Genomic DNA, 27,005 nt, shown 5'->3' on the forward strand with positions numbered 1-27,005 from the left:
GGCTGTTTTGTGATACTGTAATCAATATGAAGAATCTATTTAGAATGTTTCCTCTGGGGTTGATTCCTCTGTCAGGGTTTCCCTAAATCAGTCCTGGGGACTCCGTGGGGTGCATGTTCTGGTTTTTGCCCTAGCAATACAGAGCTGATTTATAAAATAATCAACTATTCATAAAATTTGGATATATTTCAATCAGCTGTGTAGTGCTCGGGCAAAAAATTAAACGTGCATCCCTTGGGGTCCTCATAACCGAGTTTGGGAAACGATGCTCTAAGTTGATGACATGATTAAGTTTTTTTTTTTTTTTTTGTAATGTGCTGCATGAAGTGAGGGGGGGGGTTCGATTGCCTGGGTGTTTTGCACCGGGTGGAAGTTGATTGCATTTGTTTTGGAACCGGGCTGCCTCGCGGGCTTGAGCTTGGTGCCCAATTTTATATGTAAGTGCTTTAATATGTTTGGACCCCAGGAAGACTAATGGGGATCCCTAATAAATACAAAGCCCACAGCGACGTTGGCAAAATAATGTGGAATAATGAGTCGGATTCTGTTTTCAAATGCAAAACTCATTGCTTTATCTGTCTTCGCAATGAACACTTGTTGACAAAATGGCCGAGCGGTGCAGATTAGTGTTTGATATGGGAAGGGGCTTCTCCCTCACCGTTTTTGCACTTTCACGTGCCATACATGGGACAGTTTAGCGTAATCGAATCCGCCCACTGTCAGGTTACGTTCCAGACCTTGAGTGGCCARTGGCCATACCAATGATTTATATATATACACTAGAGGACGTACATGGGGTGCTGTTTTGAAGCCACCACCCCTCCATCTTCGCACTCCCCCACGATGTAAAAAATATTTTGGAAGCTATAGAATCTTTTTTTTATTTTTATGCCTGCATTTGTTTGTTCCACGTTTATATTATTGACAACTTAATGTATACTTTTACATTATATTATGTGAGTTTAAAATAAAAAAATATATATAAAAACATTTCCCTAAAGTAGGATTTTGTAATGTTACTGTCCCGTAAATACATGTAATTGTGTCCTTGAAACATTGAATTAAAATACTGTAGAATTCCATCCACTCCTATGGAGGACTGCTTCTTATTCAAGGTAGTGCCAATATGGCCGACCGGGGCTTCAAATGCTCTCGTTGACCAGTACATAGCAACACAATCCAGGGTTTATATACATCATTTGTCCAAACATATCTGTCATAGGGCCAGACACATCTGTGCGGTGGTGGTCCTTCAAACACAAAACGTATCGTCTAAATGCAACATTTCTACCGTGACAATGCCTGTACAAAGTTTACCGATTCGAGACTCTGCCTTCCATGTGCGACTGCTGCATCAATACTTGATTCTGCTGAAGAATTACCCAATTCTTACCAAATCCGTGACGAGGTCAGTATAGCTAACGTTAGCTAGCCTGTTGAAACAGTTTGAATATAATGGGATAATTAGCTATTGTTATTAACTAGTTAGCTTGCAGGGGTCTAGTGTAACTAGTGTAACACCTAACAATTGACAACAATTACTACTGATCACTCATACAGAAATTGTTCTTAACTGACTTGCCTAGTTAAATAACGGTAAAAAAATTGCATTAACTAATTTGTGGTAGACATCGTAAGGGTATAAGGGTATGGAGCTACTTGATAATTTGCAAACTATGCTTTGGCAAGGTAAACATGTCCCTTTGCCAAGACCTTTCTACTTTGCTCTGTCTGTTTTCAGCCAATCAGCCTCTGCTCTAAGAACCTCCCTCATCTTTCCTGACAACAGTTGCTGTCATAGTTGCATTGTTTCAATGCACTTAAAGAAGAAAACTTTCTTCAAACTTTAATCACTACCATGGCATGACTACAAATAAATGGTCTACATCTTTTTCAGTGGCATTCTCTCAGCAATGGGAAATCTTCTATCTCAAGCATTGGAAGTAAAACGAAAGGCCAAAGAAGGGACCCCAGTGAAGGAGATTGACATTTCAGGACCTGCCCGCTTTGCCATTTATGGGTAGGCATGTGATTAAAATCAGGTCCAAATCACTTGATTTMTTTTTYTTTTTTTTWATTGCAATGTACTGTACAATGAACACAGCTATTGAAATTTCCCGTTTTTGTTTCAGGTCGCTCATTACTGGGCCTGTAAGCCATTACTTTTACCAACTTATGGAGGTGTTGATGCCTACCACTGTTCCATACTGCATGGTGAAACGCTTGCTCTTGGATCGCCTTATCTTCGCCCCTGCGTTCCTGCTGCTTTTCTTCTTTGTTATGAACATCCTGGAGGTAAGTCAGCTTCTCCACTATGGAGTCTCCTGTACCATACACCTGACTAGCCCATTCATAGACGCTACTGACTTTAGCGCCTATTGACGATAGTGTCTTCTGGCCGGGGGAACATACATTTCTTCTGTTTCTTATATTTTCCAAAACTATCTTTCATATCAGCAAGAAATCATTTTCAAAAAACAAAAGTTTATATTACTACACAAATTTATAGAGTTCCCACGGAGACATATTTCCATGTTACAGCGTTTGTTTATAGAAATTAGACGCAAGACAGTCGACTACCTGTGCAAATTATATGCGTCACCTAACACCTATGTGTAAACGGAAGATGGATGCCACAAACGTGATGTCACTGAAAAACAGTGTTGGCTGCAACTTTGTTAAAACGGGTTAAAACAGTGRACAGTAAGTAAATGCCGAGAGTGTGCTCAAGGAAAAGGGTGGCTATTTTGAAGAATCTCAAATCTKAAATATATTTTGATTTGTTTCACACTTTTTTTGGTTACTACATGATTCCATATGTGTTATTTCATAGTTTTGATGTCTTCACTATTATTCTACAATGTAGAAAATAGTTTTWAAAAAAGAAAAGGAAAATCCCTTGAATGAGTAGGTGTTCTAAAACTTTTGACCGGTAGTGTATGTTTTGCATTTGTGACATTATTTTGATGTGATATGAAAGTAGAGGGCTTTAAGTTTACAACCGTACCGCAATAGAGAATCGATTCACGTTTGGAGAATTTGGCTGTTTTGGCTGCCAGAGCCAGTAAGCCTCTAAATAGAACATGTAAGGTCCTTGGACTATAAGCAGTAACATTAGGTTCCTTTAGTCCATTATTACTGACCAACTCTCCCTGCTTGGATCAGATAGCACTGTCTCGTATAAAAAAAATATTACTCTGTGTAGTTCAAACTTTATGCAGGGACTGCCTCCTAGTCTGTCAGTTTAGGTTGGCCCTAGTGAAATTATGCAGTACTACTCAGACAGTTAATTTCCATTAGTGGTTCATTAATTACATTCTAYTCCAGACTATTGCCATGCCTGTACATTCATTTTCATCCATTCTAATGCTATTTTAGGGTAAGAGGTGGGAAGACTTCCAGAGCAAAGTGAATAGTAGTTATTGGCCTGCCTTGAAGATGAACTGGAAAGTGTGGACCCCCTTCCAGTTCATCAACATCAACTATGTGTCTGTAGAGGTGAGCAGTTCTCACTGGCTTTTCTTTTATGCATTCATCTGGAATGTAGTGGTGCTCTGTTACCAATCTGTGTTGTTGTGTTTTCAGTTTCGAGTGCTGTTTGCCAACATGGTGGCCTTATTTTGGTATGCTTACCTTGCGTCTGTGAGGAAGTGAAGACTCCCAAGATTTTCTCCCTGATTACTGAATGTAGAGGGCACAGGGTGTGCCTCTGGAGCTGCAGAACGTTGCAAGGACAGGCCTGTGAATGCCAGTGCAGCAAGCTGGTACAACCAGGCAGATTGACTGGGGTGATGTGAAGGCCTTCACTCGCATACTACAAAAGTACTACACTAAGGAAATCATAACACATCTAATGTGTTGCTCACATGCAGAATAACCGATAACTAAAATGTTCAATGTTAATTCTTACTACTGAAATTTCCAATCTTAAATTAATTGAAATACTTGAGTATCTTTGTGCCGTGGTGTATTTTGGTTTGAACAATGGTAAATACATGTTACCTATTCTTGAAAGATACAAATGTATATTATAATTTAAGAAGAAGCAAATGTGCTGTAGGAAATGAATATCAGTAACTATTTCAACCTTGAATGCAATTKATTTAACACCATATGAATATGCAATGTTAAGATTTATCAGACCATGAAGCATTGTGTATATTGCTGACAAGGCTGGCCTGTAGTTTCCTCATGTGGACTGCCTTCAGTTTAGTTTGAGTCTCAAACTGTAAATGTTATTACTCTTTCTGTCTCTATCAGGCCAAATAAGGGAGCAACAGCACATCGGACTGAAACTGACAAWGTATTTTACATCCTGATGCATTTGATTTAACTGTATTTTATAAAAACCAGTCCATTACCTTATGTTGCTTTAACTTTTGTTTTGAGTTGGAGCCATGCCAATGATGGTAGACTGAGTTTTATACTTGGTTATTACTTTATTACAATCTCATTTACATTTTTTCAACAAAAGCCAATATCAGCCATGCTTAAWTTAAAAGTTTACAACTGACTACAAAAGTAACACTGGTCATTTTTGGACAAMATAGCTTTTTCTCTATAGACATGGAATGCATAATAAGTTAAGGGCTTCAGGTGACCTGTGGTTTCAGGTCGATACTGGGTGTCTTCAGCCTCCCCTTAGACGGAGCGTCAGGTGAATAGTGCTTAGATTTCTGACACCATAGTCTTCCAGTTTCTTGCCATCATCGAGCTGCTTGCCCTCATGAATCAGCCTCTGTTGGTTGGCTGGGACTCCCTCCTTGTTTTGGACTTTGGCTTTGAACTGGGTTACAGTCTCACCTGACACCACCTCATATGTGTGCGTCTGGCCCTTTTCATTTTTCAGGAACACCTGGATGTGAGTGGGTTCTGTAATCAGCACCATCACTTTAGATCCTGAATGCAGGCCATAGTCACTCAAAGTTTTTGAATCATCGCTGAGACTGATGTTGTTCCCATTGACACCTGACAGCCTCTGCCTTTCCATGGCCACTCCAAAGTGTTGGTTGATCAGACTCTTGAGCGACCCCAGAGTGGTGTGTGGCTGAACCGTCAGGGGATGTGAGTCCCCATTCAAYAGTGTTATAGTGAGTTCCATGATAGATATCTGAAAGAGGATTTCATGTATTATTTATTTGGCCTTACAATACCATAGCTCAATTGAATGATTTAGTCTAGTAACACTTCACTTAAAGCCAACAGGTATAATGCTTTATAACTTGTTAAAAGCATGTATGATCCTTTATAATGTCTTATAATAAGGCTTTCAATATATAATGTCCACTCTCTATCAACATTTCTGCTGACTCAAATGGCTGGAATTGAGTGAGAATCATTATGAGATGATTGACAGACATAAGGGGGTATTATCATACATGCTCATGACAATTTATACGACATATTATAACCTTTATATTAACCTACAGGATTCAAGGTTACCATTGATTCAGCCCATTGTAATAACTAAAATAATGTGTTAGAGAATTGCTTGATAGCTATTTAGCTTTAACAGCAGAGTTATATAAAGTATTATAGCCTAATGATGAAAAAAATWCTTACCTTTTTCAGTAGATATTGTTGAGAAGTCCTTGTTGTGAAGTCTTGCAAACTGTTTCAACAAATAGTTTTGAGAAATCGGTATGTTGACAAAAACAACTTCTACGATTGAAGATGGTGACCGTGTACAGCTGAGCCTGGTATATAACAGCTGATCTGCCCCGCCCCTCAAATTCAGATTCGTTTTTCCTCTCTGCCTCCCACCACTTTCGGTTTCTATTCTCTGATACTAATGATGTAGTCTGCTGCTATTTATAGAGAGTTGTGTGCAATAAATCGTTTTGTTTTTTATTGTTGAGTTAAGACTTAGAACAGAGTAAGAGCCTAAACCCCATGAAATAAAGTAGCCCAATGACTTGCTCCCATTCCAAGGATGTAKWTTTTTTTATATTTCGTTGTTGTTTATACATATCACACAAACATGTATAAAGCTCATTCCCTATAATTCGATACAATTGACTCATTCTACATCATTCCCTATAATTCTAGACAATTCCCTATCATTCACACAGATACTGTATGTTGGACACCAGAAGGAGAAACCYTTCTAGATCATTCCCTATAATTCTAGACAATTCCCTATCATTCACACAGATACTGTATGTCYGACACCAGAAAGGGAAACCTAATGTCATTGTCGATGAAACCCCATCCTTGGGAAAACCRAGGCRCAGATTATACTGATAATGACTAACAATTGCAGGTATCTTGTGATACGTCAGACATACGTGAGTGCAGAGGGAATTTTAACAGCTATACAAATAGACACACCCTGCCTCACCTTTCCCAAAATGATAACAAGTCAGCAGTTGAACCATCACATGTTATTGTCAGCAGTTGAACCATATATCTTTCGGACTTCACATATCAGACTACCCAAAGTTATTCACCCTTATCTTCTCTAGTACAAACTGTAACCAGTGGAAGTACAGTTACTTGCATGTTCTCCAGTAAAGACAATTTTATTTCTGCATCTGTGGACATCTCCAAGGGTCAATGACCTCTGTGCATTTTACTAATGTAATTCTAATGAGTCAGAACTGATGTCTGCCATGTCAGCTGAGGTAAGTGGTATTGAAAGCTGTTCAGAGACTACTGAGAAGTACAGTGCATTCAGAAAGTATTCAGACCCCTTGACTTTTTCCACATTTTGATACGTTACACCCTTATTGTAAAATGTATTCAATGGTTTAATTTCCTCATCAATGTACACACACTACCCCATGACAAAGCAAAAACAGGTTTTTATAAATGTTTGCAAATGTATTAAAAATAAAAACAAATCACATTTACCAAGTATTCAGACCCTTTACTCAGTACTTTGTTGAAGCACCTTTGGCAGCGATTACAGCCTTGAGTCATCTTGGGTATCACGCCTCAAGCCTGGCACACCTGTATTTGGGGAGTTTCTCCCATTCTTCTCTGCAAATCCATTCAAGCTCTGTCAGGTTGAATGTGGAGCGTCGCTGCACAGCTATTTTCAGGTCTCTAGAGATGTTAGATCGGGTTCGAGTCTGGACTCTGGCTGAGCCACTCAAGGACATTCAGAGACTTGTCCCGATGCCACTCCTGCGTTGTCTTGGCTGTGTGCTTAGGGTCGTTGTCCTGTTGGAAGGTGAACCTTTGCCCCAGTCTGAGGTCCTGAGGTCCTGAGCGCTCTGGAGCAGGTTTTCATGAAGTATCTCTCTGTACTTTGCTCCGTTCATCTTTCCCTCGATCCTGACTAGTCTTTTAGTCCCTGAAAGATGAAAATATATATAAAAACATTTCCCTAAAGTATGATTTTCTAATGTTAAWGTCCCTCTACAAAAAAAACYTAAATACATGTMTTTTTGTCCTTGAAACCATTAATTAAAATACTGTAGAATTCCATCCATTCCTATGGAGGACTGCTTCTTCTAGGAAGCGTCAATATGGCTGACCGGTGGCTTCAAATGCTCTCGTTGGCCAGTACATAGCATCAGCAATCCAGGGTTTATATTCATCATTTGGCCAAACATATCTGTCATAGGGCCAGACACATCTGTGCGGTGGTGGTCCTTCAAACACAAAACGTAWCGTCTAAATGCAACATATCTACCGTGACAATGCCTGTACAAAGTTTACCGATTCGAGACTCTGCCCTCTATATGGGACTGCTGCATCAATACTTGATTCTGCTGAAGAATTACCCAATTCTTACCAAATCCGCGACGAGGTCAGTATAGCTAACGTTAAAACAGGGAACTGTGGAATGTACTCAAATAGCAGTTCTTATACTATGACAGCTTTAGTTCCAACTCYTCCGTTGGCCTATCATAGTAGAGGCTGAGCGCGGTTTAAACTTTGCTCAGCCTATGCTYGCACTCGGACTTGTCCAAGTCCCATGGTGCTCTCCTCTGTCCGCATCTGGTTGTTGGGTAGATTAGATCCGTCTTGTGTCTCCGTCGATTCTACACTCAAACAGTTCCTAATATGGTATTGTCCASTGCTCTACCCTCCCTGGTTGGCTTAGAGATATGCACCCCTCCCCTCTCCAGATTGACCACAGCCTGTATAGCCTGTCCCTCTATGTTGATCAGTCTTTACACACCTACACATCTGTATTGTTTGTGTGTGTGTGTAACAAAACAATATTCATCTTCAAACAATATGGTAGCGGGCTATAGTGCATAAACATAAATCCTAACATTAGCTTAGTGATGAGCTTCTTGGACACTATGGTGTTGAAAGATGAGTTGTAGTCAATGAACAGCATTCTCACATAGGTGTTRRTTTTGTCCCGGTGGGAAAGGGCAGTGTGGAGGGCGATTGAGATTGCGTCATCTGTGGATCTGTTGGGGCGGTATGTGAATTGGAATGGGTCTAGGGCAGGGGTGCACAATTAGAATTTAAAGAGGTCCAGCGACTAACATTTTCTCCCCCCAAAGGTCCAAACCATTAAAATGTCTAACGTGCGCTATGATTTGGGGGCATATGTAGTTCTTCTATATGTATAGCTAATAAACAAAGTACTACATTTCAATAACATTTCAACAATATTTATTGCACATTTTCAATGCAGACWCATTAAACATGAGGTAAAATAAATATGCAGCCTAATCATGAATAAAAGTAGGCCTATCACAAATGTTCTCATTTCAAGCAAAACAAGACTGCATCTTCACACAAAAATAACAAAAGTGCCTGTTTCTGACAAAAGTGCTTTGATTTTTGAACAGATAAGAAACCACAAGTTAAATATTTATCTTTCCTACTCTCTCCCACTTAATTTCTTCATCTCTTTTCTTTAGTTAGAGAAATTGGCTTTTGCTTGGCCTGCCAGTATTTTGAACTTTGGCTGGAATGGAGTCAGTGCCATTCTCATGCACATATGTACAGTTGAAGTCGGAAGTTTACATACACCTTAGCCAAATACATTTAAACTCCATTTTCCACAATTACTGACATTTAATCCTAGTAACAATTCCCTGTCTTATGTCANGATTGTGGAGGCCAGGTCATCTGATGCAACACTCCGTCACTCTCCTTCTTGGTCAAATAGCCCTTATACAGCTTGGAGGTGTGTTGGGTCATTGTCCTGTTGAAAAACAAATGATAGTCCCACTAAGCGCAAACCAGATGGGATGGCGTATCGCTGCAGAATGCTGTGGTAGCCATGCTGGTTAAGTGTGCCTTGAATTGAATTGTAAATAAATCACAGACGGTGTTCCCAGCAAAGCACCCACATACCATCACACCTCCTCCTCCATGCTTCACAGTGGGAACCACACATGCGCAGGTCAACCGTTCACCTACTCTGCGTCTCACAAAGACACGGCTGTTGGAACCAAAAATCTCAAATTTGACTCATCAGACCAAAGGACAGATTTCAACTGGTCTAATGTCCATTGCTCATGTTTCTTGGCCCAAGCAAGTCTCTTATTATTATTATTGGTGTCCTTTTTAGTAGTTGTTTCTTTGCAGCAATTCGTCCATGAAGGCTTGATTTCACAGTCTCCTCTGAACAGTTGATGTTGAGATGTGTCTGTTACTTGAACTCTGAAGCATTTATGTGGGCTGCAATTTCTGAGGCTGGTAACTCTAATGAACTTATCCTCTGCAGCAGAGGTAACTCTGCGTCTTCCTTTCCTGTGGTGGTCCTCATGAGAGCCAGTTTCATCATAGCGCTTGATGCTTTTTGRGACTGCACTTCAAAGGTTCTTGAAATTTTCCATATTGACTGACCTTCGTGCCTTAAAGTAATGATGGACTGTCGTTTCTCTTTGCTTATTTGCGCTGTTCTTGTGATAATATGAACTTGGTCTTTTACCAAATAAGGCTATCTTCTGTATACCACCCCTACCTTGTCACAACACAACTGACCGTCTCAAACGCATTAAGAAGGAAATAAATTCCACAAATTAACTTTTGACAAGGCACACCTGTTAATTGAAATGCATTCCAGGTGACTACCTCATGAAGCTGGTTGAGAGAAAGCCAAGAGTGTGCAAAGCTGCAAAAGCTGTCATCAAGGCAAAGGGTGGCTACTTTGAAGAATCTCAAATATAAAATATATTTGGATTTGTTTAACACTTTTTTGGTTACTACATTATTCCATATGTGTTATTTCATAGTTTTGTTGTCTTAACTATTATTCTACAATGTAGGAAATAGTACAAATAAAGATAAACCCTTGAATGAGTAGGTGTGTCCAAACTTTTGACTGGTACTGTATATAGCCTATTCCACCTTGCGCAGCAACATAGTCTGGCTGGGGGCTGTGCGTGCTTAAAGAGCTGAGTGAAAGATACATTTTTAGAAGCGCTGCGCACAAGCTTAAAAGCTGGTCTAATTTGCATATGAAACATTTCTGGGATCAACACTTTACATTCACATTTTTGTTCAATGTATGTATTTGTGTTCCTCTTCATCAGACAGCAGTTCGCTTTTTCACAAGTGGCTGTGTTTACATCGTAGATAGAAGCAGGCCATTGGCTGCCTTCATCACGAGGGGTATGTACGGGAGATCAAATCAAATCAAATCAAATCAAATTTTATTAGTCACATACACATGGTTAGCAGATGTTAATGCGAGTGTAGCGAAATGCTTGTGCTTCTAGTTCCGATCTGATTTGGTTACAAGTTTATTAGTTCTGCAAATTTGCCTGAGCGGGTGAGTGTTGAGAAAATGTTCAAGAATTGAAGGTTCCGACACATGTTATAGTCATCAAAATAATGTTTTACTGTCATTTACAAAAAATCAGCTCCTCCCTCCACGGGATCGATCAACTTAACGTTTTAAGTCTTCTGCCTATATCCAATAAACCCATTTTCCATAACGTTATCAAGTGAATTAAGAAGGAATATCGACGTAACTTGTAACAACATAAGAATCAAAATGTGGTTCTCCATCAAAATAATWATTATTGCGAGCTAACGTGACTTAATAAATTAAATGGAATATAAGAGAAAATAATTTGCCCTTATTAAACTCCCCAGTTCATTTTCCATAAATGGATGTCGATTTAACTCGTTTGAATGCTATGATTAAGCAATAAGGTACGGTGGTGTGTGGTATATGGCCAATATACCACAGCTATGGGCAGTATCCAGTCACTCCCAAGCTGCCCGCCCGTCCAGCATCACTACTCTGGACGGTTCTGACTTAGAATATGTGGACAACTACAAATACCTAGGTGTCTGGTTAGACTGTAAACTCTCCTTCCAGACTCACAATAAGCATCTCCAATCCAAAATTAAATCTAGAATCGGCATCCAATTTCGCAAACAAAGCCTCCTTCACTCATGCTGCCAAACATACCCTCGTAAAACTGACGATGTATAAGGGCGATGTCATTTACAAAATAGCCTCCAACACTCTACTCAGCAAACTGGATGCAGTCTATCACAGTGCCATCCGTTTTGTCACCAAAGCGCCATATACTACCCACCACTGCGACCTGTACGCTCCAGTTGGCTGGCCCTCGCTTCATATTCGTCGCCAAACCCACTGGCTCCAGGTCATCTACAAGTCTTTGATAGGTAAAGCCCTGCCTTATCTCAGCTCACCCACCCGTAGCACACGCTCCAGCAGGTATATTTCACTGGTCACACCCAAAGCCAATTCCTCTTTGGCCGCCTTTCCTTCCAGTTCTCTGCTGCCAATGACTGGAACGAACTACAAAAATTACTGAAGCTTGAGACTCATCTCCCTCACTAACTTTAAGCACCAGCTGTCAGAGCAGCTCACAGATCACTGCACCTGTACATAGCCCATCTGTAAATAGCCCATCCAACTACCTCATCCCCATACTGTTATTTATTTTGCTCCTTTGCACCCCAGTATCTCTACTTGCACACTCATCTTTTGCACATCTATCACTCCAGTGTTTAATTGCTATACTGTAATTACTTCGCCACCATMGCCTATTTATTGCCTTACCTCCCTTATCTTACCTCATTTGCAAACACTGTTTATAGACTTTTTCTACTGTATTATTGACTGTATGTTTGTTTATTCCATGTGTAACTCTGTTGTTGTATGTGTCAAACTGCTTTGCTTTATCTTGGCCAGGTCGCAGTTGTAAATGAGAACTTGTTCTCAACTAGCCTACATGGTTAAATAAAGGTGAAATTAAAAAAAAATTAAAATGAAAGTTGGACAGATGATCTCAATCTCTGCGCAAGAAACACTTGGACAAACTTAAAAAAACAAATGTTAGGCTAAACTTTGCCATGGTTTGCTTAGCTAGATACAAGTAGCCTATAGCCCCTGATAGGTCTACGTCTAATTTCAGGTAGGCTAGGCAAGATGTAGGTAAGATGTAGACTGAACGATTTCGCAACTTGCTTATTTCAAATTTACGGACTAATTTATTCAACATTAATAGCAAAGCTATTTCGAGGTAAGATGCACTTGTGTTGCCAAATAGCCTGCTCGAATAGGCTACTGAGGATGGGTCATAATTTAAATCAATCAAATATTAATCATATGGATATGAACTGAATGTGATTGTCAACAACACAGTGTTTATTTTTTACCTGTAGCCAAATATAACTGATTGTTACATCAATCTAATGCATTCTAACAGCTGATCGGCAATTAGGATAGAGCTCCAGCTGTGACCATGATCTCAAATGATAACTTTAGATTTAATTAGCCATGGCCTTTAATAATTGCATAATAACACAAGGCTATAACAACAAACTGGTTATAACAAAATATAGGTTATTCATTAAATCCGTTTGCAAGCTCCTCTGGGTAGGCTACACAAGTGGCACAAATGGATTTGCAAGGACTAGTCATATCTTCATTTCAACATTTATTGTATCAAATGTTAGGCTAGAGTAGCCTACAATTGCATAGAATAGGCTACTTGATGGCCAACAGATGCAAATGTATAATTTTCCACATTTACTGTCAGTTTCATTGTGGACCTTTCCACATAACAGAAGTATGTGAGGGAGTTCCATAACTTCCATTTCAAATTTCCACTCGCGCAGCGCCCGAGACCCAAAAACTGACACTCATCCCGCGACCAATACTTTTTCAAAGTAGCCTAAAACTACTGACATGACAACCCCGGTCATGGTTGTTCTCGGTCAAACAGGAAATATCCTTTCAACACGCGCGCCCAGATGGCGCTGGCGCCACCTGTCGGTAGAGCTAAAGACTTTGAATCTGAGGGTCCAGGGTTCAAATAAATTATGTATTTTGTTGTGGTATATTGACTGAAAAATAGGTAATGTAGCCCACTGTTGCCCACGGACAGCCAGTGATGTGAATTCAAACTATTAATGCCAATGTACAGCACACATCTTTCGGTAAGGACTTTTATTTTGAAGACTGAAGATTCTTTGTAATTGACACGGAAGTGATTCCACATGATTCTGCTAAATGTTTCCAGGTTACCAATGCCCACCAAGACAGATGTCCACGCGTGTTTGTTGACATATATATTTCGCTTTATTTCAGTGTTTAGACGGGATTTAGGTTTCCAAAAATGTCGAGATTAATCGTCAAAAACCTTCCAAACGGGGCAAGTTATGTTAGAATGTGTTGTTGAATGGAGGATGGAGTTTGAACCAGTATCTGGGCTTGAGAAGACGAATATGACGAGATCTTTTCTGACGCCCAGGATCCTTTAATTCAAAGTCCCAATAATAACCTCTGCAAACTTGATAATGTTCAAATACGTTCGGTCATCGTCATTACTGCCGTTATGTACTTCTAAAAAATGTATTATTTAAATATCAATGATTTTTCGGGTTACTGTGCTGCTGCTGGATCAGCCGACCTGCGTGGCAGTAATGAGTAATTTGCCCACTTGGTCAAAAACAATACTTTTTATACATACATTTTGTTGATGTACATATACCGTGCGTAATAGCGAAAGTCAATGTTTTGATTACCGAACGTATTTTGTCATTGTTACGTTTGCAGATCAGGTTAATGATATTGAATTTATGGTACTGGTTCAGATGGAGTGGAGCTACAAATCTAAGCTAAACGTAAAGGGCTAAAACTACACAGCAAATAATTGTATCTACAATTTCGTTCTTGAATTACAGGGGCTAATGTGTGGTAAACTGGAGATGAGTTTGGCTTACGTTTGTGACTGAATTTACTAAACCTAAGTTTAGTTAATGATCGAGTTTACGTTTACCCTTAGTTCAAAATGAACTTCTAGTCCCTACCCTCTTAGGCACTTGGGTATCTGAAAGGATATAATAATGTATGTAACTATGAAGTGGTAGCTCCATCTTGCCTGCTGATAGGCCAAGTGGAGTTATCAATCCTCTTAGATGTTTTCTCCACAAGTGCCGATGGAGTAGTGGCTAGGTCTGGGTTGATTTGTTATTCAGGGTTTTTTAAACTGAGTTTAAGTTACTAATGACGAGCTTTGCCTGCAGATGAAGGAGGAGCGGTTCAAGGAGATGTTTGCCGCCTTCGGAACATTGACAGACTGCGGCCTGAAGTTCACCAAGGAGGGCAAGTTCCGCAAGTTTGGATTTGTGGGCTTCAAGACTGAGGAGGATGCGGACAAGGCGCTGAAGCATTTCAATAAAAGCTTTGTGGACACGTCCAGAGTAACGGTGAGACAGTTAGCCACCCATACTCCTGAGTAACGGTGAGACAGTTAGCCACCCATACTCCTGAGTAGTGGTGAGATGGACAGCTAGCCACCCATACTCACTCGAGTAAAGGTTGAGACAGTTAGCCACCCATACTACCTGAGTAAGTGTGAGATGGACAGCTAGACCCACCCATACTCCTGAGTAACGGTGAGACAGTTAGCCACCCATACTCTCTGAGTAGTGGTGAGATGGACAGCTAGCCACTAGGTACTCCTGGTAGCGGTGAGAGCGAGCTAGCCACCCATACTCCCTGAGTAAGGTGGTGGAGACAGTTAGCCACCCATACTCCTGAGTAGTGGTGAGATGGACAGTTAGCCACCCATAACTCCTGAGTAAGTGGTAGATGGACAGCTAGCCGCACCCATACTCTGAGTAGTGGTGAGATGGACAGTCTAGCCACCCATACTCCTGAGTAGTGGCGAGATGGACAGCTAGCCACCCATCACTCCTGAGTAGTGGTGAGATGGACAGTTTAGCCACCATACTCCTGAGTAGTGGGTGAGATGGACAGCTAGCCACCCATACTCCCTGAGTAGTGGTGAGATGGACAGTTAGCCACCCATACTCCTGGAGTAGTGGTGAGATGGACAGTTAGCCACCCATACTCCTGAGTAGTGGTGAGATGGACAGCTAGCCACCCTTTAATGACTCCTGAGTAGTGAGTTGAGAGATGGACAGTTAGCCACCCATATCCTGAGTAGTGTGAGATGGACACTAGCCACCCATACTCTGCGATAGTGGTGAGATGGACAGTTAGCCACCATACTCCTGAGTAGTGGTGAGATGGACAGCTAGCCACCCATACCCTGAGTAGTGGTGAGATGGACAGTTAGCCACCCATACTCCTGAGTAGTGGTGAGATGGACAGCTAGCCACCCATACTCCTGAGTAGTGGTGAGATGGACAGCTAGCCACCACTACTCCCTGAGTAGTGGTGAGATGGACAGTTAGCCACCCATACTCCTGAGTAGTGGTGAGATGGACAGCTTAGCCACCCATACTCCTGAGTAGTGGTGAGATGGACAGTAGCCACCCATACTCCTGAGTAGTGGTGAGAGTGGACAGCTAGCCACCCATAACTCCTGAGTAGTGGTGAGATGGACCAAGCCTGAGTGAATGGTCGCACCACGCATACTCCTGAGTAGTGGTGAGATGGAGAAGTAGTAGCCACCCATACTCCTGAGTAGTGGTGAGATAGACAAGCCATCAGACTCCGGTAGGAGATGGACAGCTAGCCACCCATACTCCTGAGTAGTGGTGAGATGGACAGCTATAGCCCATACTCCTGAGTAGTGGTAGAGATGGACAGCTTAGCCACCCATACTCCTGAGTAGTGGTGAGATGGACAGCAGCCACCATACTCCTGAGTAGTGGTGAGATGGACAGTTAGCCACCCATACTCCTGAGTAGTGGTGAGATGGACAGCTAGCCACCCATACCCTGAGTAGTGTGTGCACGCTAGACGCATATCTGGTGTGTGAGATGGACAGCTAGCCACCCATACTCCTGAGTAGTGGTGAGATGGACAGTGCCACCCTACTCTCTGGAGTAGTGGTGAGCATGGACAGCTAGCCACCCATACTCCTGAGTAAGTGGTGAGATGGACAGTTGCCCCATACCTGAGTGGTGAGAGACAGCTAGCCACCATACCTGAGTAGTGGTGAATGGACAGTTAGCCACCCATACTCCTGAGTAGTGGTGAGATAGGACAGCTATAGCACCCATACTCCTGAGTAGTGGTGAGATGGACAGCTAGCCACCCATACTCCTGAGTGTGTGAGATGGACAGTAGCCACCCATAGCTCCTGGTAGTGGTGAGATGGACAGCTAGCCACCCATAACTCCTGAGTAGTGGTGAGATGGACAGCTAGTCCCACAGATCTGCTCTCTGATGATCAGTGTGAGGATTGGTGACGGAGGCATTAGCCACCAGATACATTTACACTTGAGTAAGTGGTGAGATTGCCGAAAGGGCTACGCCACCCACCATACTCCTGAATTCTATGAGTGAGTGTGTGGAAGATGGACAAGTAGCCCACCAACATACTCCTGATAGTGGTGAGAATGGAACCAGCCTTAGCCACCCATACTTCCTGATAGTGGTGAGATGGACAAGTAGCCCCCAAATACCCTGAGGTAGTGGTGAGCGTGGAAACAGTTTGCCACCCATACTCCTGAGTATGGTGAGATGGACAGCCTAGCCATACTCAGTAGATGCAGATTGCCACAATACTCCTGGAGATAGTGGTGGGAGATGGCAGTTAGCCACCCATACCCTGAGTAGTGGTGACGATGGACAGACAGCTAGCCACCCATACTCCTGAGTAGTGGTGAGATGGACAGCTAGCCACCCATACTCCTGGAGTAGTGGTGAGATTGGACAGTTAGCCACCCATACTCCTGAGATAGTGGTTGAGATGGACAGCTAGTCCACCCATACTCCTGATGTAGGTGTGAGATGGAGTTAAGCCACCCATACTCCTGGTAAGTGGTTAGATGGGACAGCTAGCCACCCATACTCCTGAGTAGTGGTGAGATGAACAGTAGCCACCCATACTCCATGAGTAGTGGTCGAGATGGACAGTTAGCCACCCATACTCCTGAGTAGTGGTGAGATGGACAGCTAGCCACCCATACTCCTGAGTAGTGGTGAGATGGACAGCTAGCCACCCCATATCCTGAGTAGTGGGTGAGATGGACAGCTAGCCACCCATACTCCTGAGTAGTGGTAGATCGGACAGCTAGCCACCCATACTCCTGAGTAGTGGTCGAGATGGACAAGTACGCCACCCATACTCCTGAGTAGTGGTGAGATGGACAGTCTAGCCACCCATACTCCTGAAGAGGTAGGTGGTGAGATTGGAACAGTACCACTATACTCCTGAGTAGTGGTGAGATGGACAGTTAGCCAACCCATTACTCCTGAGTAGTGGTAGAATGGACAGCTAGCCACCCCATACTCTGAGTAGTGGTGAGATGGACAGCTAGCCACCCCATACTCCTGAGTAGTGGTGAGATGGACAGCTAGCCACCCATACTCCTGAGTAGTGGTGAGATGGACAGCTAGCCACCCATACTCCTGAAGTAGTGGTGAGAATGGAACAGCTAGCCACCCATACTCCTGAGTAGTGGTGAGATGGACAGCTAGCCACCCAAACTCCTGAGTAGTGGTGAGATGGACAGCTAGCCACCCATACTTCCTGATAGTGTGAGATGGACAGCTAGCCACCCACATACTCCTGTAGTGTGTGATGAGATGGACAGCTAGCCACCCCATACTCCTGAGTAGTGGTGAGATGGACAGTTACACACCCATACTCCTGAGTAGTGGTGAGATGGACAGCTAGCCACCCATACTCCTGAGTAGTGGTGAGATGGACAGCTAGCCAATCACAGATTGTATGCCAAATTGGATTCGCTAGCCTGGTTGACAGATAATGCCATCGTCTTCTCTGATAGTGTGTGTTGTGCTTTTGCCCAGGTGGAGATGTGCAAGTCGTTTGGGGACCCCACTAAGGCCAGAGCCTGGAGTAAACACTCCCGTGGTCCAGCCACAGCCCCCAGGGAGAATAACAAGGTACAGTATAAGGATAGGGCTGCAGTCAAGTGGTTAATGTTTTTGAATGCTTCACACCATGAGATGTTCCCTTCATCTTCTGGTCATGTCTACACACAGGGTCCTGGGTAACATTTGGGAGTTATTATATTGGGTGTTGATGTACCATAATAACAGGGTATATACTATGATGTATTTTGTGCTGAATTGTTGTGAGATATCTATTCTTACATTTTTCTCTTGTGTGTTTTTTCCACCAGGAGAAGAAGAAAAAGGAATCCCCCAGTATTCTAGGCAAAGTAAGTCCATGTCTGCCTGGCAGAGGAAATACACTATGGATGGCATGTAAGATATCGCAAATGCCTGAAGTGTTGACAATTATTGTCTTCCTTGACATTCTGGTGATCTGTTTAATATTGTTTCTGTTTAAACTCGTGTGTCTGTGTGTGTCAGCTGGAGGATGACGAGGGTTTCCAGGAGTTTGTGTCAGTGCATCAGAACCGCAACCAGGCGTCTACCTGGGCCAACGACACTCTGCCCCAATCAGCAGCCCCCGAGACCGGACAGGGGAGGAGTCAGGAGAAGAAGCCTGCCTCCGATGATTACCTTAACTTTGACGAGTCAGATGAGGAGGAGGAGGAGGAAGACCAGGGTAGGTACACATGCCTACATAGACCCTTTGTCTGACAGATGCCGGTAAGGATCTGTGTGTGTAAACGGTGTGTTTTCACTGTCAGGTGCTGATAAGGAGGCTCTGAAGTCTGGCCTGTCTGATATGGAGTACCTGCGCTCCAAAGTGGCACATACAGAGGGTGCTGCTGTGGAGGAGAACAATGACGATGAGGATGAAGATGCGGAAGACGAGCCTGCCGCTGTGCAGCAGACAGATGGTGCCTATGAGAGTAGGGACAGAGACTGTATCCAGAGGGCCACAGCACCAGCCTCTTCACTGGATCAAAGCCAGGGCAAGCCTGGCAAACAGCAGGAGGTAGGGCAGACTCCTAACCTTTAACCCCTAGCACCACTGACCCTCAAATCTTGGGATTGTATATTTGACCTCAAATCCAACCTTAATCGAACTGATGGAGGTTAGCAGTTAAAACAGCATAATGGTGTAACATTCTGACAGTGCAATTAAGGTTGAGGGTTTTCATTGCCTTATTCCCTTTGGTAAAATATGTGTGTGTGTGTGTGTGTGTGTCTATCTCTCTGTGTTCCACAGACTGAGCCCACCACTGAGTTCACAGTGAAGCTGAGAGGATGTCCCTTCAATGTCAAAGAGGTAAGTGTGTGGGTGTTTGGGCATGGGGTGTGATGAGTTCAGATGAGTGGGAAAAGGGAGATGTGTCCTTCTATTATGATGCAGTTGTTTATGTATGACTTCTTGGGTTGTTAATGTGTGAAATCAACAGCAACAAGTACGAGAGTTCATGACTCCTCTGAAGCCTGCAGCCATTCGAATTATCAAGAACGCCACTGGCAACAAAACCGGGTATATATATGTGGACATGCGGTCAGAAGAAGAGGTTGAAAAGGCTCTGAAGAAGAACAAAGATTACATGGGTGAGAATCAGACTGTTGTGGGTGTGCATGTTGGTTTCCTCACTGAGAATATGGAGACATGTATTGTGTTTGTTTGTCCTAAGGGGGGCGCTATATTGAGGTTTTTCGGACAAGTGTGAGGGGTGAGGGGCGCGCGGCGAGGCGGGAGAAAGGGAGCGAGAGGAGCTTCACCAGGGAGCTGAAGGATGATGAGGAAGAGGAAGATGTTGCAGAGTCAGGAAGACTCTTCATAAGGAACCTGCCCTACACTTGTACAGAAGAGGAGCTCCAAGACCTATTCTCCAAGCACGGTGCGCACACACACACATACTGTGTACCTGCACTGAACAGGAGTTCACACACACCCCTGACCCCTCAGCCTGTGTTACAGGTCCTCTGGCTGAAGTGGTTTTCCCCATCGACAATCTGACCAAGAAGCCTAAAGGATATGCCTTCGTATCTTACATGATCCCTGAGAATGCAGTGACGGCACTGGCTCAGCTAGATGGACACATATTCCAGGTACTAATCTCACACCCTTACCCATCGTGTGTTTCTGACCTTTAACCTGTAACATCTAACCTCTCATCTTCTATACCCCCATCTATTTCTCTCAGGGCAGGATGCTGCACCTGCTTCCATCCACTCTGAAGAAGGAAAAGGCTGATTCCGCCCACTCTGGCCCAGGCTCCTCCTCCTACAAACGTCAGAAAGACGCCAAGAACAAAGCCAGTAGTACCAGGTCAGTTACAGTCTAAAGATATCTCTCCTTAGTTTAAAATTTAAAATATCTCTAAATTGTCCAAGTTTGTTTACAAACCAGTACTGGAATTGTCCAGTAATCTTATTGCCTTTTTGTGTTTGTTCACATTGTGATGTTTGTCCCTCTACAGCTCCCATAACTGGAACACCCTGTTTCTGGGCACCAGTGCTGTTGCAGATGCTATCGCTGAAAAATACAACACCACCAAGAGCCAAGTCCTGGACCATGTGAGTTCTACTCTCCTGTCTCCTCGGCACCTTTTACCCGTCTCCCCTTACCACCGAATACACCTTTCCCCCACCCTCTACCCAATCATCTTTAATGATGTGATTCTCTCTCAGGAGTCTAAGGGAAGTGTAGCAGTGAGGATGGCTTTAGGAGAGACTCAAATTGTCCAGGAGACTCGACAGTTCCTGTTGGACAACCACGTTTGTCTGGACTCCTTCAGTCAGGTATGTTGTAAAACACTCTCTAGGATGTGCCAACCGTGCATAAAGAACATAACATTATATAAAGTTTAGAACATTATTTAAAGTTATAATTTTGGATTCCGGTTATTTGTGTCTGTGTGTTTAGGCGGCGGGGCCTCGTAGCATGTCTGTGTTCCTGGTGAAGAATCTTCCAGCGGGAGTGACGGTGGAGAACCTGGAGGAACTGTTCTCGCCGCATGGCACCCTGGGTAGAGTGCTGCTGCCGCCTGCAGGCTTGACTGCCGTCATAGAATACCTGGAACCCACTGAGGCCAAACAAGCCTTCACTAGACTGGCATACAGCAAGGTGTGTGTGTGCGTGTGTGTTCGTTCCATACAAATGTGGCCTATATAATGTAAAAATAGAACGCTGTCTGAGGAAGACCATGGTCCCGTTCAGGGGAGTATACTGTAACATATACTGCCTCACTCTCTAGTTCCAGCATGTCCCCCTATATTTGGAGTGGGCGCCTACAGGAGTATTCTCAGCAGCCATGCCTAGCAAGATACTTACACCAGATCCGGAGCCCACCACCAAAACCTCAGCACAGGAGGAAGAGGAGGAGGAGGAGGAGGAGGAGGAAGCACTGGGATCCACCCTCTTCATCAAGAACCTCAACTTCACCACAACAGAGGAGACATTGCGTGAGGTAGGGTTAGCGTTAGTGATGAGGAATAGAGGATGAGTGAGTCAGAGGATGCAGTTAGGTCGGAAGTTTTGTTGAATGATTCATGTTTTTGGTTTGTGTCTTTCTATAGACCTTCTCCAAATGTGGCACATTGAAAACCTGCACCATCTCCAAGAAAAAAGACAAGACCGGTACTGAACATGACATTTTAAAGGCGCTGCGTGGTCAATCCCACGTCTGCATTGGCCGTGCAGCATTTATGGTTATACGGCCTCTGCAGAAGTCAGGGCGTTGATACTTCTTGCAATTTGCAGAGCAGCGCAGAGCTGTTGTGAGGGAAGTTGTCAAGGGCGTGAGTTTGTGTTTATACAGGACCTCTCGCCCCACCTACTGTCAATCAAATCATTTCAATGCGGAGCTATACAAAGCCCTCTGCATTGTTACATACATTTGGGAGGTGCACAGCAATGTGGAACGGCGCTCAATTTGGCCTCTGTGTGCCTCCGGAGGCTCAGCAATTGCGTCAGTCTCCGACCACATTTTCGGATCAAGCATAAATTGAACATTTGTGAGGTTCAGTGATGTCTGTGCTGTTTTGTCCCTGTAGGTCAGCTGTTGTCCATGGGGTATGGCTTTGTCACCTATCGGACACAGAAGGCAGCAGAGAAGGCCATAAGGCAGCTTCAGGTATTGACCCTAGCCCTGATCCTTAACCTTAAACCTCTACACCTATAGATACTGACCTCACACCTCTTTCTGTCTCTCTCATCCCCCCCATCTCTCTTCTTTCTCTAAGCATTGCAGTGTGGATGACCACCAGTTGGAATTGAAAGTGTCTGAGAGAGCCACCAAGTGAGTCACTCCATCATACTAATATCATACATGGTTACATTAATTAACAACAAACTGATAGGAGTAATTACAGTGCGTTCGAAAAGTATTCAAACCCCTTGACTTTTTCCACATTTGGTTACGGTATAGCCTTTTTCTGAATTGAATGGGAGAAAAAAATTCCCTCTACAGGGAATAGAGTGTTGGACTAGTAACCAAAAGGTTGCAAGATCGAATTCCTGAGCTGACAAGGTAAAAATGTGGCATTCTGCCCCGTCATTGAAAATAAGAATTTGTTCTTAACCACTTCTTAGGGATCAAATCTCGTTAACGGGATCGATTTAACAACATCCTGTGAAATGGCAGAGCGCCAAATTAAATTATTAGAAATATTTAACTTTCATACAATCACAAGTGCAATACACCAAATTAAAGCTTTACTTCTTGTTAATCCAGCCACCGTGTCAGATTTCAAAAAGGCTTTACGGCGAAAGCAAACCATGCGATTATCTGAGGACAGCCCCCCATCAAACAAACACATGACAATCATATTTCAACCCGCCAGGCGCGACACAAAACTCAGAAATAACGATATAATCCATGCCTTACCTTTGAAGAGCTTCTTCTGTTGGCACTCCAATATGTCCCATAAACATCACAAATGGTCCTTTTGTTCGATTAATTCCGTCGTTATATCTCCAAAATGTCAATTTATTTGGCGCGTTTGATCCAGAAAAACACAGTTTCCAACTCGCGCAACATGACTACAAAATATCTAAGTTACCTGTAATCTTTGTCCAAACATTTCAAACAACTTTCCTAATACAACTTTAGGTATGTTTTAACGTAAATAATCAATACAATTTAAGACGGGATYAACTGCGTTCAATAGCAGATAAAAACAAAGTGGAGTGAGCTTTCAGGTCGTGCGCCCCAACCACAACAGTACACTAGACTCGACCCTCGGTCTGAACAGCCCTACTTCTTCATTACACAAAAAAAACATCAACCAATTTCTAAAGACTGACATCCAGTGGAAGCGATAGGAACTGCAAGCAAGTGCCTTAGAAATCTAGATCCACATAGAAAACCCATTGAAAACACTGTCACCTCAAATGTTTCCTGGATGGTTTGTCCTCAGGGTTTCGCCTGCCAAATAAGTTCTGTTATACTCACAGACATCATTCAAACAGTTTTAGAAACTTCAGAGTTTTCTATCCAAATCTACTAATAATATGCATATCCTAGCTTCTGGGCCTGAGTAGCAGGCAGTTTACTTTGGGCACGCTTTTCATCCGGACGTGAAAATACCGCCCCCTAGTCTAGAGAGGTTATTAACGTACTTGCCTAGTTAAATAAAAGTAAAATAAAAAGATACCCCATAATGACAAAGCAAAAACAGGTTTAGACATTTTGGCAAATGTATTAAAAATGTAATACTGGAAATGTAACATTTACATAAGTATTCAGACCCTTTACTCAGTACTGTGTTTTAGCACCTTTGGCAGCGATTACAGCCTCGAGTCCTCTTGGGTATGATGCTACAAGCTTGGCACACCTGTATTTTCAGAGTTCCTCCCATTCTTCTCTGCAGATCCTCAAGTTCTGTCAGGTTGAATGGGGATTGTTGCTGCACAGCTATTTTCAGGTCTCTCCAGAGATGTTTGAGCGGGTTCAAGTCCGGACTCTGGCTGGGCCACTTAAGGACATTCAGAGACTTGTCCAGAAGCCACTCCTGCGTTGCCTTGGCTGTGTGCTTAGGGTCTTTGTCCAGTCGGAAGGTGAACCTTTGCCCAAGTCTGAGGTCCTGAGTGCTCTGGAGCAGGTTTTCATCAAGAATCTCTCTGTACTTTGCTCCGTTCATCATTCCCTGGATCCTGACTAGACTCCCAGTCTCTGCTGCTGAAAAACATCCCCACAGCATGATGCTGCCACCACCATGCTTCACCGTAGGTATGGTGCCAGGTTTCCTTCAGATGTGATGCTTGGCATTCAGGCCAAAGAGTACAATTTTGGTTTCATCAGACCAGAGAATCTTGTTTCTCATGGTCTGAGAGTACTTCCGTCTGGCCACTCTACCATAAAGACCTGATAGGTGGAGTGCTGCAGAGATGATTGTCCTTCTGGAATGTTCTCCCATCTCCACAGAGGAACTCTGGAGTTCTATCAGAGTGACCATCGGGTTCTTGGTCACCTCCCTGACCAAGGCCCTTCTACCCCGATTGTTCAGTTTGACCTGGCGGCCAGCTCTAGAAAAATTGTGGTTCCAAACGTATTCCATTTAAGAATGATGGAGGCCACTGTGTTCTTGGGGACATTCAATGCTGCAAAAATGTTTTGATACCCTTCCCCAGATGTGTGCGTCAACACAATCCTGTCTCTGAGCTCTACGGACAATTCCTTCGACCTCATGGCTTGGTTTTTGCTCTGACATGCACTGTCAACAGTGGTGCCTTTCCAAATCATGTCCAATCAATTGAATTTACCACAGGTGGACTCCAATCAAGTTGTAGAAACATCTCAAGGATGGTCCATGTTAACAGGATGCACCTGAGCTCAATGTCGAGTCTCATCGCAAAGGGTCTAAATATTTATGTAATTAAGGTATTTCTGTCTTTTATTTTTAATAAATTAGCAAAAATGTCTAAACCGGTTTTTGCTTTGACATTATGGGGTATTGTGTGTAGATTGATGAGGGATAATGTTCTACTTTATACATTTTAGAATAAGGCTGTAACGTAACAAATTGTGGAAAAGGGGAAGGGGTCTGAATACTTTCTGAATGGTCTGTATAAGCACTTATGATGACACAATGCAGCATGTATCCTTTGTGGCAGACCAGGGGGTTTGGTCAAGACGTTTACACAGATCGGACAGAGTATGATTAGCTCAGTTTCAAGGGTGTTTATTTAAATAATAAATCAAAAAGAAAAGGATAGGTCTCCCCCATGAGACCCTCTCCGGGATACCGTCTTCTGGGCTCCGGGTCTTGCTGTATCCTGTCGGGCACAAAAACTGATCTCCCTGCACATACCTCTGCAACCGTCCTCAACTATACGGGAGTCCTTTCTTCCCCCACTCTCCTTTGTGTGCTGCCCTTCTGGCAGCTTTATGGGCCTTGCACAGCTGGTGAGCAATCAGCCCTTGATTACTCACCAGCTCCCAATCAGTTCCAATTAGTCCTGGCCGGAGAGCCCGTCGAGACCTGGCACGTCCAGCAGATGGAGCCATCGCCTCATGATGTATACTCCGTCTGTCACCAGGCCTCGACGAGTCTCTCCCTGGTGGCTGACCTGCTGTATGCCACACCTTATAGATATGTTAGTATTTTGTATTTTTTTTTTTTTTTGTATAGGTCTGCAGTAGTGTCTCGTAAGAAGCAGGCAGAGAGGAAACAGACCAGCTCTAAGATCCTTGTACGCAATGTCCCCTTCCAGGCCACAGTCAGGGAGATACGAGAGCTCTTCTGGTAATATATATATATATATACGCACACACATACACACATCCTCAGAGCTTTCTCACTGAGACATTGCATTTTTCATCACTCACTTATGATGATAATATGTATATCCCCTCCAGCACGTTTGGGGAGCTGAAGACTGTTCGTCTGCCAAAGAAAGCGTCCGGTACTGGCACGGGGGCTCACCGCGGGTTTGGCTTTGTAGACTTCCTCACCAAACAGGATGCAAAGGTGAGTGAGGATGAATGAGCACGGTGTGTGTTATTTCTTGTTTCCCCTTTAAAATGTGTATTGTTGCTGTACAGTAGTGTTGACCGGTGTTGTTATTTCTTGTGTCCCCTGTAGAAAGCATTCTCAGCACTGTGCCACAGCACCCATCTGTATGGGCGGCGGCTGGTTCTAGAGTGGGCCGACGCTGAAGACACTGTGGAGACGCTACGCAGGAAAACAGCAGAGCATTTCCATGGTAACACCCAGCGTACAGATACAGTAATACATTTCAGATTGATGTTTTGAGAAACCTGTTCTCTGATGTCCCTGTCTCTCTCTTTCTCTTAGACATTCCTAAGAAGAAGCGGAAGGCTGAGGTGATGGAGGGTATTATGGAGACGATGGAGGTCGGGGGGACAGAGGATGACTGACCTCTCAACCACACACCCTAACCCCAACCCAGCCCCAATTGTTGCTCTGTCGACCCATGTGGGTAGGAGTGACTGCGTAATCTGGACCTGAGTGACAGGAGAAGAAAGAATCAGATAGACSAGAACTCGACAGAATCCAATTATTTTGTCAGTGATTCTGCGCAAAGCCTTGACAAGCAAATCCTCTCAAACACACTGAGGGACTTTGACAGAGCGTTGTTGTTACGAGGAACGGGTGTGGGTGTGTGAGGAGAAAGCGGGACAGAGAATGTCTGTGAGAGAGCTCTGATGATGCATGGGACTCTGATGACATGATTGATAGGATTATTTGTACACAACAATTAAATGTTACCCATCTGCTACTGTGGCTTTAAGTTTTTATTGAATTGTATTTTATCAAAAAATGTAACATATAATCTATCTACGTTAGAGGGTTGGACTTTTATTTTGAA

The 27,005-nt window shown here is 43.3% G+C and overlaps 3 protein-coding genes across 3 annotated transcripts; 2 read left to right on the forward strand and 1 right to left on the reverse strand.

Annotated features, from left to right (window-relative positions):
• Positions 1-1,200: 1,200 nt before the first annotated feature.
• Positions 1,201-4,365, forward strand: LOC111957981 (peroxisomal membrane protein 2). Its single transcript, XM_023979125.2, has 5 exons — positions 1,201-1,408; positions 1,898-2,020; positions 2,133-2,295; positions 3,379-3,498; positions 3,586-4,365. The coding sequence occupies exons 1-5, from the start codon at positions 1,299-1,301 to the stop codon at positions 3,652-3,654; spliced, it is 585 nt and encodes a 194-aa protein (XP_023834893.1). The 5' UTR covers positions 1,201-1,298; the 3' UTR covers positions 3,655-4,365.
• Positions 4,366-4,419: 54 nt separating this feature from the next.
• Positions 4,420-5,912, reverse strand: LOC111957982 (polyubiquitin). Its single transcript, XM_023979126.2, has 2 exons — positions 5,563-5,912; positions 4,420-5,110 (listed from the first exon to the last, which is right to left on the reverse strand). Exon 2 carries the CDS (start codon positions 5,099-5,101, stop codon positions 4,631-4,633), a length of 471 nt encoding a protein of 156 aa, XP_023834894.1. The 5' UTR covers positions 5,102-5,110; positions 5,563-5,912; the 3' UTR covers positions 4,420-4,630.
• Positions 5,913-13,427: 7,515 nt separating this feature from the next.
• On the forward strand, positions 13,428-26,915 carry rbm19 (RNA binding motif protein 19). The gene is made up of 22 exons (XM_023978246.2): positions 13,428-13,559; positions 14,434-14,616; positions 18,140-18,235; positions 18,475-18,513; positions 18,668-18,866; positions 18,952-19,202; positions 19,437-19,496; positions 19,627-19,777; positions 19,861-20,067; positions 20,148-20,278; positions 20,374-20,498; positions 20,650-20,746; positions 20,861-20,971; positions 21,096-21,296; positions 21,427-21,639; positions 21,749-21,809; positions 22,226-22,305; positions 22,415-22,470; positions 25,805-25,918; positions 26,032-26,143; positions 26,258-26,378; positions 26,471-26,915. Exons 1-22 carry the CDS (start codon positions 13,524-13,526, stop codon positions 26,551-26,553), a joined length of 2,727 nt encoding a protein of 908 aa, XP_023834014.1. The 5' UTR covers positions 13,428-13,523; the 3' UTR covers positions 26,554-26,915.
• The last annotated feature ends 90 nt before the right edge of the window (positions 26,916-27,005 follow it).

The sequence above is a fragment of the Salvelinus sp. IW2-2015 genome, linkage group LG33 (assembly GCF_002910315.2).
Source record: "Salvelinus sp. IW2-2015 linkage group LG33, ASM291031v2, whole genome shotgun sequence".
In the NCBI taxonomy this organism is placed as follows: domain Eukaryota; kingdom Metazoa; phylum Chordata; class Actinopteri; order Salmoniformes; family Salmonidae; genus Salvelinus; species Salvelinus sp. IW2-2015.